Source organism: Hippoglossus hippoglossus, chromosome 1 (assembly GCF_009819705.1).
Source record: "Hippoglossus hippoglossus isolate fHipHip1 chromosome 1, fHipHip1.pri, whole genome shotgun sequence".
NCBI classification, from domain to species: domain Eukaryota; kingdom Metazoa; phylum Chordata; class Actinopteri; order Pleuronectiformes; family Pleuronectidae; genus Hippoglossus; species Hippoglossus hippoglossus.
In genome coordinates this window covers 6798792-6812272 of record NC_047151.1, presented here as the reverse complement: position 1 = coordinate 6812272, position 13481 = coordinate 6798792, and the positions used below count along the sequence as shown (strand labels likewise).

General features: G+C 42.1%; 1 protein-coding gene across 1 annotated transcript; it reads right to left on the bottom strand.

Annotated features, from left to right (window-relative positions):
• pi4k2b (phosphatidylinositol 4-kinase type 2 beta) lies at window positions 1-13275 on the bottom strand. The gene is made up of 11 exons (XM_034587216.1): window positions 12747-13275; window positions 7912-8063; window positions 7262-7342; window positions 7024-7143; window positions 6689-6820; window positions 5546-5699; window positions 5186-5241; window positions 4426-4534; window positions 2855-2988; window positions 2645-2704; window positions 1-1362 (listed from the first exon to the last, which is right to left on the bottom strand). The coding sequence occupies exons 1-11, from the start codon at window positions 13093-13095 to the stop codon at window positions 1189-1191; spliced, it is 1521 nt and encodes a 506-aa protein (XP_034443107.1). The 5' UTR covers window positions 13096-13275; the 3' UTR covers window positions 1-1188.
• Window positions 13276-13481: the final 206 nt, after the last annotated feature.

The window sequence follows — 13481 nt, the reverse complement described above, 5'->3', positions numbered from 1 at the left end:
TTCAAATTTCCAAAACTTTATTTTTCATCTGTTAAATATACAGCTGTTCTCATACAATCATAGAGTTGGAATAAAAATGTCAAGATGCATACATAAGAAAACACAACGGCATCAAGCAAGTGTGAAATATCGTCCACTGTTTTGATTTTTTTCCCTCTTCATATCATGTGTAATAAAGTGGGGCGGCAGGGTGCTGCCCGCCCGCCCCCCCCAAGGTTCAAGAAAAAGCTGCTTTTCAGCAATTAAATACATGTCAAACAACAAATACATTCATCATTACCAGAAAAATCAATTCTTTTGACAGCATTCATTCGTGTTGAAATGTTCAGGAGCAAGAATCTGTGTAGAAACCGTAAAAAGATTACATTCAAGCAACGTGTTCATTCCTCCTCCTCCACATTTGATTTTCAAGTTTTGAAAGTGTTCTCTTATTGAGGCTTTTCATCGCTCCTTCCATTGAAACAGAGTTTGGCAGAAGTGAGAGTTGAAGACACTGGGTTTGTGTATGTAACGGATGTGGTTTTTGAAAACAAACACTGAGTAAAGGGCGGTTCAACCGGCTGTGTGGAACTTAGTCAAACACTTTGAGCAGTGTAATTGTACGTCTATGGATCAATACATAATCCTACAAGGCAAAAGCAAATTTGGACTTTGTATCCTGGACAAAGAACAACATCATCCTAAAGAAAAAATAACTGTGTGGAGAGGACCCTTTAAATTCCCAAACACTAGCGGACCACTGATGTGTTAGTTAGTGGTTTGTAAGTGCTTGTTCTTTGGCCATTAGACCCACTGAGAGATCTTGCAAGAGTCTTCAGTACTTTGGGTGGGTTAAAGAAATCCTTTCTCTCTGCCATTTAACAATAAACAAAGCCCACCTTTGTGGAAAAGCCGATTATCCAATCAGGTTACCATGGTAACCACAAAGAGCCCCAAGGTCTCTCAGAGACACTGGGATGCCAATCACTCCAGCTCCAATGATTTTCTGTGCTCTCTTCACAGGATGGAATGGGCCCGAGCCCAATTTCTTCACAAAACACTTCTTCATCTTTCATTCATTCTATCGTCAGGTCATCCTCTCATTATACGTCACTGTCCTTCCTTTCCAGTGTGATGTCGTCATCTTCTCCCTCATTTCATCCTTTGTCACAAAAACATTGTTATCCTCACCTCCTCATCCCTTTCTGACTACCAAGAGGAGAAAAATGGCCGCTTGCAGTGGAAGGTTTGCGTGAAGGCGCTGCCCAGTGTTACAATACGCCCCTGGCCACTTGAATGTCTGCGCTCCACCACCACGGGCGGCATCTTCACCAGCTGGCTGGGACTCTTCCCGTCCTTCAGTGCCTGAGTCAGGTTCAACACCTGGGAGCAAACAGGATTCATGTTTAAACCAGAGAAACTGTGACTAACAAGACCTGGTGTACTGGTGAGGTTAAAGGGGACATTGTATGCCCATTTTAACACAAGTTGATATGGTTCCTTGGGGTCTTAATGAAATGTCTGTAACATACTTTGGTCAAAATACCACAAGGATCATATAAAACAGCACCCTTTTTACCCTGTATAAAACAGCCCTCCACAGAGTGACCTGTTTTGAGTGCCTGTTCCTTTAAATGCTAATGAGCCAGCTCCCCCCTCCCCCCTCTCCCCCCATGATTTTAAACGATATAAATTACATATTTTATATGATATAAATTATCAAATATGCATCTCATACTTTGTATTCCCCTTCTGTTGTCCTGGAGTTTTAATTTTCCCAATCACATAATTAAATGTCCCCCTCTGCCCATCCACTACAAGCACACAAGCAGACAGACAGAGAGAGAAAGAGAGGTGGGGGGGGGGGGGGGGGGGCTATGAAGACCATCATTTACCCCCGAACCCCGACATTCAACGGGTATAACAACAAGCGGAGAAAGCAGAATCGGGGGCTGACCTTATATATACAGTCTATGGGGCTGACCAGCGGAGAAATGCGCGTCCCATGTGAACAGCCAGGCGGCTGCGCGCTTGACAATGGCGCTGCGCGGCACTTCCGCGTCCGGTGTAAACCCGGCGTAACGAGTGTGTGAGGGGGGGATGAGGTGGGGGGTGGGCCAAGGCCATGTAGGGAGACTTCCAGTGTATTGTTACGACACAATACACAGGAAGCTCATTCCAGTCACTCAAGCGTGACGTTTCTGACTTAGAGGAACCAAAACAAAACTAAATTATGATTGTTTTTTTAAACAAAACCAGCGAATATTCTTATTATTACCATAATTTGTTATGTATTGATTATCAAAATATTTGCTATTTGATTTTCTGATTAATCACTTCAGCTTTTCTGGTGATACAAGTAAGCATCTCTTAACCTAAAGGTGGTGGACACTGGACGCAGTAAAGTTAAATAACTAAATGAAAAGGAGACTTGTGCAATGAAAGTAGTTGCCTGTTGTGTGTGTCGTGTGTTATGAGCTCATTTGACATTCATATATATTATAGCAAGGAGCAGAGAGGTGAGGTGAAAGCTGGAGCTGTGAGGTTGAGAGAAAGGAGGTAGAGGTAGGGAAGAAGAGCAAAGAGGAGAAAGGAAAGGACAAAGGAGAGAGACAAACTGACAGGAACAGTGAGAAATAATCAGTTTTAAAACAAGACAACTCACCTGTCCCCTCATCACAGACATCTGTCTCTCAAACATGGGTTTGTCAAAGCCTTTATCCGTCTGAAGACAAAGAAAAGAAAATTGCGTTTAGAGGTGTTGTTAAGTTCAAAGATACTTTGCTGCTGGACAGTTTCCATGACTGTTAAAATGATCTAAACCTTTTTAATCTCTATTAATGGACAAAGAGGTTGAAGAAAAAGTGGCCTGTACCATGAACATCTCATAGAGGTCCTCACAGAGGTCCTGGACAAAGTTCATATCAGAGAGGCGGGACAGCACCAGTTCTCTGGTCTCCTGAGAGAAGGCAACCCTCGCCTGGGGGAGGAGCGCCCACTGAAACGGGTCTGATGGAAGGAGACAACGTCAGAGATTTCCATGAGCGCTGACTGCCCTACAAATAACCCGCTACTCATTAAAGTCCTGATGGGATCAGTTATGTACCTCAAGGTAACAGGCCTTTATGTGAGACATGTTTCTATTTGACTAAGAGCTTTATTTCTAATTTCCTGTGTTTGATGAGTGTAATTTGTCATATTTTAATTTGAAGCCCTGCTTGCCCTCTGCAGTGTGTGCTCCACGAACATACACGCGCATGCAGAGACGCTATAGTGGAACGAGGTGAAATTAAGAAATCTAGTTGCAGTAAAAAGCAAAAGGTCCAGAAATACATCACAACTCCTGTTTCATGGAGAAAAGCGAGAACGGTTTTGTCCAAAGTCTGTCAGCATGGCTGTTGGGAACTTCACCATTGCAGCATTAGAAATAGTTTTTTGCTGTCATGTCAGATACTCCAAATAATTTTTTTTAATAATGTAAAGGAGCTCCCAGCATTCAAATATATATATGAACAAATTCAGCTGTTTTCAGACATGAACTCCAGAGACTGCCCAACCCTTTCACATATGAAGAACACAGCAGGTCCGAGTCAGACGCTTTCACAACAGGGAAATATCTGTAGCAGGCAGGACATGACTATAAATTCCACTGTGGTGCTCATATGTTTTTGTTTACAACACATTGACACCTGCACAGGTTCATATCAACGAATCTCGTTGTCTTTCCAAGTTAACATCATTGTCATTGTCTTCTACTTGTATGACAGATATTTGTACTTTTTTTGGTCTTTTCAGTTTTACATCCACTGTGTATTAGAAAGGTCATCAACCTGCCCACTTGGTGTGTCTCAGGACTTAATACTGCTGTATTCTCACATGGGTTCAATATCAGGGAGCTGGCAGGAAAAACTAAAGAAAGACAAACTGTGCAGAATATCTGCAGCAAATGATCAGACATGGAGTTCAGCGCGTGTGTGAAAGCAGCTTATGTTTCTCTATGTCATACATTTTATCCATTGTACACATTTGTGGATTATCCTGCCTCTGAGTCCCTTTCTCCTGCTTTGTAAGAAACAAAGTGAATGTACCCTCTTATTTTTCTTGTTCCTATTTCTCCTGTACAATAATTTACTACATGTTAACAATTGTGTAGGTAAAGTCAATATGATATGCAGTAATTAAGATCATTCATTGCCTGTACAAAGGTTCTGTTTTTCATTAGAAAAATATTACTATTATTTCCAATATCATCATAATTGAAAGAAATAATTTCATTATATTGATCTCAGTTAACGTGATGTGCGTTTGCCATTTCTATCTAAATTCTTTAGCATAAATTTACAAAAGAATGAATCCAGGATGAAAATCAATAGATGCTTTTTCCACCATGATTAGTAAGGATATAGATTTCACGTAGACAGTGAGGGAGAGAGGAGACCAACATACAGGCTCGCCATTGGTCTGGGTGCTTAAAGGGGAAGGCCAGGCCGTTGTCAATCGCTGCGATCTTGATGCAAGAATCTGGACAGCTCTCTGTCTCTGGCAACTCTGCATCCTACAGGAGAGAGAGGGGAGGAGGATGAAGATCAGAGAAGACATCACCGTTAAATGACGGAGTGATTGATGTTACCAAACCAGTTATTGATCCTGGTACAAAAGGCGGATCAATTGGGCAGGCAGATGACAACCTTTGCTCATTTATCAACACGTGTCAAATCATGACTGATGACAGGTAGTCAGATAGTGTTCTGGTTGGTCTAATCACTGAGGCACTGGTTTGTTCCAGACCTGTAATTTTCAAGCTACTGTCATGAAGCCCCTTTTCCATTAGTCAAAAACCCACCAACATCTGGCAAGACATTTTGTCTGCAATAAGAATGGATTCAATCAGCGTTCACTCTCAGAACATTTTCTTATTGGTTCCGATCTGCATCGATGGAAACATGACACCCGGGTGAACTTGCTAAATTCTCTACTGGCAATGGTAAGTAGGCAATCGCCTTTTTAGGCACGTTAACCCACATTTAAACCAGATATACGTGCTAATTATGGTGTGAAAGAGGTATGAGTGATAAGTGTGTGTCTATGGGATCCGAACAGAAACTCAAAATCATTCACCTTTCAGACCCAAAACCACTGTGCTGTGTCCAATAATGAAGATGTACCAACATTCAAGCAGCTCAAATGTGTGTGGCTTTAACTTCACCTTTTGTCCTTCTCCAGACTTCTCATACTTGATCAACCAGTTTTCGTCCCCTCGATCTAATCAAGACAAAGAAGAAATTGAAAGAAAAAAAACATGTTGAGTAAGTTCTCACACAGACATATAAAGCTGGGGAGAGAGAGCATGTTCACAATTATGGGTCATATTGACAAGTGGAAATACAACATAACCCACACTAACTGTATTTGTTAATACACATTTCAACCAGTAAACTAAACTGTGACAATAAATGGCTTCAGTGCGAAATAAGACTAAACTTTATGGCGAATGACTTTCGTTCGATAGATGAACTGTCATGCATCATGTTCAGTAAACACTGTGTTCATGTGACACACCCCTCACCTGTGTTCCTGATGACGTAGTCCAAAACCACCAGCCGCTCAAACTGTGACTGCAGCTGCTTCCTGATGTTCTCCGGCAGCGGCTCTGCATCAAAGCGCCGCACCCAGTGGTCTGCTCCACGGTAACCCTCCACAAACAGCTGAAAGGAGCCCACCTGGAAACACACAAACACCAGAATCATCAGATATGCATAAACCGCCCTTGTACTGCAGTGTTCTGAAGGTTGTTTGTTTACACGTCGATACTGTGGTGTGGTGCAATGATATCCCATGTGAAATGGTGACATACTGTAAACAAAGCAAAATGTCAGCACTGTGTGACAGTTTAAAACATGAAGGCAACTTCCTCATAGTTAACTTTTAACTACGTCTACCGTACACTAAGAGCTGCATAATACAGAGGACTGCCTCAGCTGAGAAACTGGAGATTAGAAACCGAAAGAGTACCGTACGTTATACAAGAGATAAGAATATCCATTCTCTGATGGAAAATATACACACGATTTAGGGTAGAGATGACAGCTATGCTTCCTCTGACCTATTTATTTTAATACACCAGTTTTTTTATGGAACACAACAGACTGCATGGCACGACTCCTTTTGATGTCCTCCACCAGGGCAGCGTCAGCAGCTTTTCTCAGCCCTCCGCTCACTGAAGCAATGACTCCTACACTTCATAATGTTGAGACAGTATACAGTCAAAATACAGAGGAGAGTTTCCAGCCTGTGTTTTTCCTAAACACCTAAAAGAAGGTGACATTACGGCTCATATATGCTGCCTTCACATCAGTTTCAAACATCTACTAGAGGGCAGTGCAGAGTCCAGAGTTTCTTGGACAACAACAAACATGGCGATGCTGGAGAAGGTTGTGATAATTTTACGCCATTGTAAAAATGTCTTTCTCGTGTCCTATGTTCATCTCGCTTGGAAAAGTAGCTATACTGCCCCACATGATTTCCAGTGGTACTGCTCAGTTTCATTGGTTTGTATCCATAAGCATAAAGTCAGACTAAATGAACTCAGACTACAGACAGAAGGCTCAATCTGTGTCTGAATATGTATCACATATGACGTAACTTATATAGAAACGGACAAACGGAAGCCTATGAGCCTTAAGACCCTAAAGGAAATGCTCTCTGTTACCTTGGGTGGCAGTCCCACTCTGTGGAAGTGTCGCCCCACCTTAGGGACCATCTCTAAGGCGTACTTCTTCCCCCTGGACTTCGCCCTGTCGATGGCGCTGTAATGGAATGTCTCGCTAGCCAGGTATACCACCTGAAATAAAAAGAAGATGCTTTGGATTATCTACTGCTGGATAATTTCACACCACACATTCATTTTCATTCAGTTGTTCGTTGAATTTGACTATATTTGAATACTCTACCACCTGTTTTATGTTAGAGTGAGTCTGAGCATACAGTGAATTAAAAAAAACGCTTAGTTGCAATAACATATCGTGCGCGCTCTCTGAGCCCCACCTTGGTTTTTGGCACCACTCCCAGGCCGAGCTTGGTATCAACAAGTGAGGCGGCAGCTTCTGAGAGGTAACCCTGGTTAGGTAACAAGCAGCCTCGTCCAAAACAACACGGACAGCACAGCTAATGACACAGAGGAAAAGACAAAGAACAGAAGAAGAAGATTATTTTCAAAACCTGGTTCATCGTGTTTCTGAGTTTAAATAGTTTACAGTCAAATTAAACATGTCAGTCAGTTCACCTTGTGAAAATATTTGGTCCATTTGGGGTTCAGGTGACCATAAGGTTCCTCTGACTTTGGTTTGAAAACACCAATGATTTTCTGTAGCAGAAAAATGATGAAAAACAATATTTAAGGCCATTTGTCGAACATCAGATGGGAAAATACAGCAAACAAACACATGTTTACTCTATAGAAAAAGCAGAAATACTTTGATGAACATTGAAAGAACATGATGAAAGAACCACAGATAGGAAATGTAAAACTATCAGCAGAAAAGGTAAAGTGACAGAGATGCTGCTAACAAGTTACAAATCAATATCCTTTCCCTGTAGTTTATATTACACTTGTTAATGTGATGCTAATCGTGCATGCTTCCTATCTGTTATCGATGTGAGTATCCCTGGCTGCATTATTCAGCGTGTCTCTGCGGTAATTTCTTCTTCCTGTGTGTGTTTCTAAACTTGTCACTTCCTCTTCACTTCTTTCAGCTATTAGATTCTACTCCAGATGCAGAACCACAGTAAACCAAGTGTCATAAAGCTAGCACACTTGAGCACCAGCAAGGTAACCTGAACTTGATTGATGAGCAGAATTTGAGGTGCAGTAAACTTCTCATTCCCTCAGCCTCCTTGGTATTTATCACTACCGTTCCTCTATCACAAACTCACCCCTTTTGGGTCTTTGACAAAGTAGCTCCCACTGGATCCCTGTGAAATTCTCTCTGGGAAGACGCCACTCTCGATCGCTTGTTCTGCCCTTTGGACAATATCTGCAAACTCTGGATCTTCTGGGAAATGGTTGAAGTCCCCGTTGCCGGTACCTGAAATGGGAATGCGATTATTAAGGTAAATTAAGATCAATCAGGCTGTGCCACAGTTCAAATAGAAATGGCTGGATGCTGCAACAAGGCTCAGTTAAAAAAAAGAAGACATATTGAGAGCCTCTAAGCACGATAAAAAAGAAAGACCATAGAAATTCTTGAATCATCAGCTTCACTGCTAAACTATAATGGGAAGAGTCATAAGAAACTCACCCCCAATCTGAGGCCATCCCATCACCACTATCTCATCGGAGTCAAAAAACTGAAAACATGGAAGTCCTCTAATTTGTATCAACTGAGCAAAGCTCAATCAAATATCTTTGAAATTTTGTATACAAGTTTCATGGTCATGGGAGGCTGGTCCTGTTCCAAGCACATACTGGGTTAGAGCTGGGGTGGAACAGGTGGCTCATCTGTCACACAAACACATTTACAGGGAATTTTGAAACTCCAATTCACCAAAGTTACATGTCTCTGGACTGTGGAATGGAACCCACACAGAGAACATGAAAACTCCACACAGAGAGGCCCCATCTGGTCAGTGGACTTAAACCAAAGATCCTCTTGCTCTGAGGAAATACCGCTAAATGAATGACACTGCCACTAGTCAGAAAAATGGCATTTTCTACTGCCCCTCAGATCCACTAACAATTCTCTGGACGTGACTGCTCTCTGATGGGTTTGTGGCGCTAATTATTCCTGTGATGGAGGCACGGCCGTATGACTTGTCACATTCTACCTTCTCCTCCTCACAGAGTACAGAGCAGTCGGCTGACTGAGAAGCCCCATATGCCCTGTATCAGTCACACTGAAGTCACAGTGGGATGCAGGGGAGATGAAAAGACAGACACTGGGAGGAGGGGGGGTGGGGGTGGGGGGTGGGAGAGGAGGAGATGAAAGAATGGACAAAGGGAGTGGGGGACAGTTAATGTGCCACTTGTCACAGAGAGATAAGGAGAAAAAAATGATAGCTTTGAACCTAATTCACTTGAAGAGGAGGGAGAGAGACGCAAATTAAAAAGAGGAAGGAGAAAAGAGAAGGATGGAGATACAAATATCTATGTATAAATATATATATATATATATCAGGGATCTTTTCTTTCCCCGAAAGTACTAGATACTTGTCAGGGTTCTGTTGTGCAGACCACCAAGACCTAACCAATAAGAGGAAAACCTCTCAACATAGAGGTGTTACCGAGATCATTTCCTATTGAACCTTTTACTTCACTGGGGGTGAAGTGATGTTATTCCAGCTGCAGTCTTTTGATCCCACACTGGTTGGGTTGCATCTTCAACAATGGTTTATTTTCCAACCATCCAAAAACCTCAAAACATTAGCACTAACATCTTTTTCTAAAAGCCACAAGGTTTGTACAAGCTGTACTTGAGTTTCGTGCTCCATTTGTTACCAGCAGAGCCTGAATCAAACCATACATTTTTAAACCATGAAGAGGTCGCTAAAAGTACAGCAACTCAACCCTGCAGGTCCCACCAGTTGGATCATACTGAGAGTAGACTGAGGATTCATCCATATTTTCTTTGATTCAACTCTATTACGGATTCACCTGGCGTCCATATGACTCCAAAGTTTTAGAGTCGCTAAAATGTGTTAAAATGTTTGGAAATGCTGCTTGGCCCATTATAGTTTGAATGTTCTGGGGCTGCGTTTTAGTCTGGACAGTCCTCACTTTCTGACCCACTTTTAATGGGCTGTTTGAAGGTTTAGACTTGGTTTTAGGGTTAGAGTTAGAATAAGGTTTGTGTTAGGGTTAGGCATTTAGTTTTGATGGTTAAGGTTAGGGTAAGGGGCTAGGGAATGCATTATGCCAATGAATGTCCTCACTAAGATAGACACGTACAAACGTGTGTGTGTGTGTGTGTGTGTATATATATATAAAAGGCAGATGACAAAATATTTCTATATTTTATCTCCATCATTTAATTGTGTTTATTCAGCGGCCGTCCCTGATGAATGATGCATGGCTGCACTGGTTTGTACAATTGCTGGAAGTCTATGATAATGTCATTGTGTAGTGTAACCGCAGGAGAAGAGAAATTACTCTCTGTTTCTGCCTTTTCACTATTCTCACTGAGCAGCAAGTCAGAGTCAAATCAAATGCAACACAGCAGATTGTTTGCGTGTTTATTTGTGCGGTGGCCTTATGCATATTTAATGTGTGTCGCTCAGGGCCCTTGGTCAGTTAATTGGCCCGAGTGCAGCTCCCTCAGAGCTCAGGGGACCTGCTGACCTGCAGTACACAGAGGGTGTCACATGTCACAACACTGTGCTCTCAACAGCGGTTACTGCAAAGACGTGAAGCCGCACTTAAAACGCAACTTTTAATTAAAGTCATTACAAGCACATGTCCTTATTACACGGGTGCATTGCAAAACACATTGAAAATCTTGTGTTCTATGTTAAAACAGTTATGTGATCAAATGTGCCATTGTGTTTGAATGTATGCATATCAATCAGGATTAAAATGTATATTGCGTGACCTAAAATTAGATTAAATAATGCTTGCTGCTTCTAGCAAATATGGACTCTGGTGGAAGAAGGTTTCAAAAGAGGGTGAAAAGTTAAAGGCAGCTTGGAGTTGTATGAATGCATGTTATTTTAGCACTGACCTGTAAAACCTCACATCACGTTTGCGTCATTTTCTCCAACATATTCTTGGTACAATTTAAATGCCACTATTTTCAATGGAAATTGGAATGGACTTCTTGTGTCCTACAAAGTGACGCAGCACAATAGCTCAGCATATTGTGTGCGAGTCTTTCTTTGTAATGCAAACTGTGTTGTAATTCTAGATCCGAGCACAATTATTCAAAAGGGGACCACAGGAAATGGGACACTAACACCTGTGATTTCAGTCTCAGTCTTGTCAGTGTCTTCCTGGTGGCCTCGATATGTGTCCCTGATAGAACAACAGATCTTCACAGAGAAAGACACGTACTGATAGGAGTAAAAAGAGAAGGACACAAATGCTAAAAAGGTATGCTGCGGGGATAATAAAAAAGGTGGGCGGTATGAGGGGGAGTGGTGTTAAATGTAATAAGCAGTGAAGTGCCGCTTCCATGGTGACTAGATCACCTTTTCTTTGTTTTCCCTTTCATCAACCTTTTCTTTTATGTAGTCCAGGACCAATCCAGGGCTGTGAATGATGTGAGTGACAAGAGATAAGCAACACAAACAACACATTGGCAAAAAACAGATGATGTTGGCCTCGTTTTTGTAGCAGAGTCCTCAGCTAAACAGAGGAAGACATCAGCATAGAAACCTTAAACCATGCTGCACAGGTACTGGGGATAATACAGGAAACTGAATAATGAAATGTATCCACAAATAAGTATCATCAATGGGCCGTTTACAACAAGGACACTTTAAAATGAGTTGCCCTATCAACTTCACTCGTGGCTGGACTTGTACTGTTAAGGTCACCAGGTTTAAGTGCCGGGTCATATCAGCCACATGTGATAACATGCAGCAATCACATCAGATGACTGGAAAACACACAGACATGGAACAGAGCTCAACTCAATGCAAACACAAGACAAATACCTTTGATGTGATATGGATGTTATGCAAACCACCCATGCACTCATGTGACTTTGAAGGCAAATGTCTTGTGTTTGCATAGAGCTCTGTAGGAAACACTAAACCTAACCCGTCTAACTTTAAGCCTTACCTTAACATAAAACATGTCTTCACCTTAAAATGTAATTATTTACATTATGGGGACTTGCTTTTTGTCTCCATAAGGAAGACAAGTCCCCATTATGTGATTTTATGAGTCATTCTATAATTAGGGGTACCTTTCATGTCCATGGGTTGTATTTGTCAATTTGACTAATTATTCACTTCAAGCAATGATCAAATAATATTGGGGCACATTTCTATTTCACTTAATACAAAAAGTCATTAGGTTCCATTATTTATTTTTAGCCAAATTCAAATGTACTGGATTTGGCTGCAACACTGTTTACCCCTGAGACTCCAGCAGTGTTTTGTGGACTCACTTCACCCACCCCTCGATCGGCATAGTGGTGAGTAGATAATGAGTGCATTTTTATTTTCGGGTGAACCATTCCTTTACGTGTCAATGCACTTAAGTTGAAAATACATTTAAAAAATAATTTCTAGAGGTTTCTCTGTAATGTGTGTAATGTGTCTTCTAATGTGTCATGTCAACTGTGTAACATTGTCTGTCTACTGCTGTTTTGTTTTGTCTCATAAATCTAAGTGTTGACGGGGAAATTCCTCAAGAGGGAAGTCTTACATAAGGATGTTGAATAACTCTAAACTTGGTGTAATGTGTATTTATGTTGAAAAATGATTTATCCTTGGTGAAAGCATCCCACAGAATATATTCATATTATATTCATATTTTCAAATCATTATGGTGGTATATTATGGGAACAGCTAGATTATTTAGTAAAAAAGCACTGATTCCTTTACTTTTTGGTTGATATGAAATGTAACCCTTATTATCGAGTGACCTATGGGTAACATGACATCATTTTGACCACGTTGCTATCTCTACATCTCCCTTGAGCCGCTGTTATTCTGCACTGAGCTATAATACAACATGTGGGCTCCTGATCTCACTATATTCATCCACCACTACATCCACCACTACTTGAGATAATACGATTTCGGAGTCCTTGATCCGCAGCACTTACCTGGCGAGGCCAAGGTGTCTTTATCCGACGAGGAGCTGTGCCTGTTCCGCCTGCTGCGCTTCTCCCTCTCACCCCGCGGCGACGACGAGCCTCCCGCTAAGCACGGCAGCAGCAGCGCCTCTTCTCCGGAGCCGTCCGTCTCCAGCTCGGTCAGGACGCTTTCACACGAGTCCGACATACGAACGGCGACCCCGGGGTTCAGCGCGAGTCCCAAGCCCTCCCGGCTCCTGTCAAACAAAACCCCAGGAGAGTCCGAGGAGAGAAAGTTGGACTCCGGCAGTGACACCGCTGCCTCCCCGGCGTCCAGCCCGCTGCTCTCCGTCTCTGTCGGGTCGCATTCGGACATCATTGTCCCTCTGGTTGAACACAGTTACAGTGAATCACACCTGGTTCCCCTCACAGCTCCATTTTAAAGCGGCTCCGGTCCAGAAGAACTGTTAGAAAGCAGCTGCTCTCGCTCCCAGACACAGAAATGTCCACATAATCCTACTTCCTGCTTGGGCCAGTGCGCATGCGCAGCAGTAAAGACACCGGTTGGCCGAAGATGCGTTCAAAGACTCACAACATTTTAATACGTCAACAATTTCTCGCCTGGCAAAATCAGCTCCCAGATACACTGTGGCGAGGCGAGTAGGTTTTATGAGGATATATCTAAATTCTTGTTATATTAATTCATGTCCCCCCTTTTGGAGGTCCAATGTGTGAAGGTTTGAAATGTAGATTCACCTGATTACA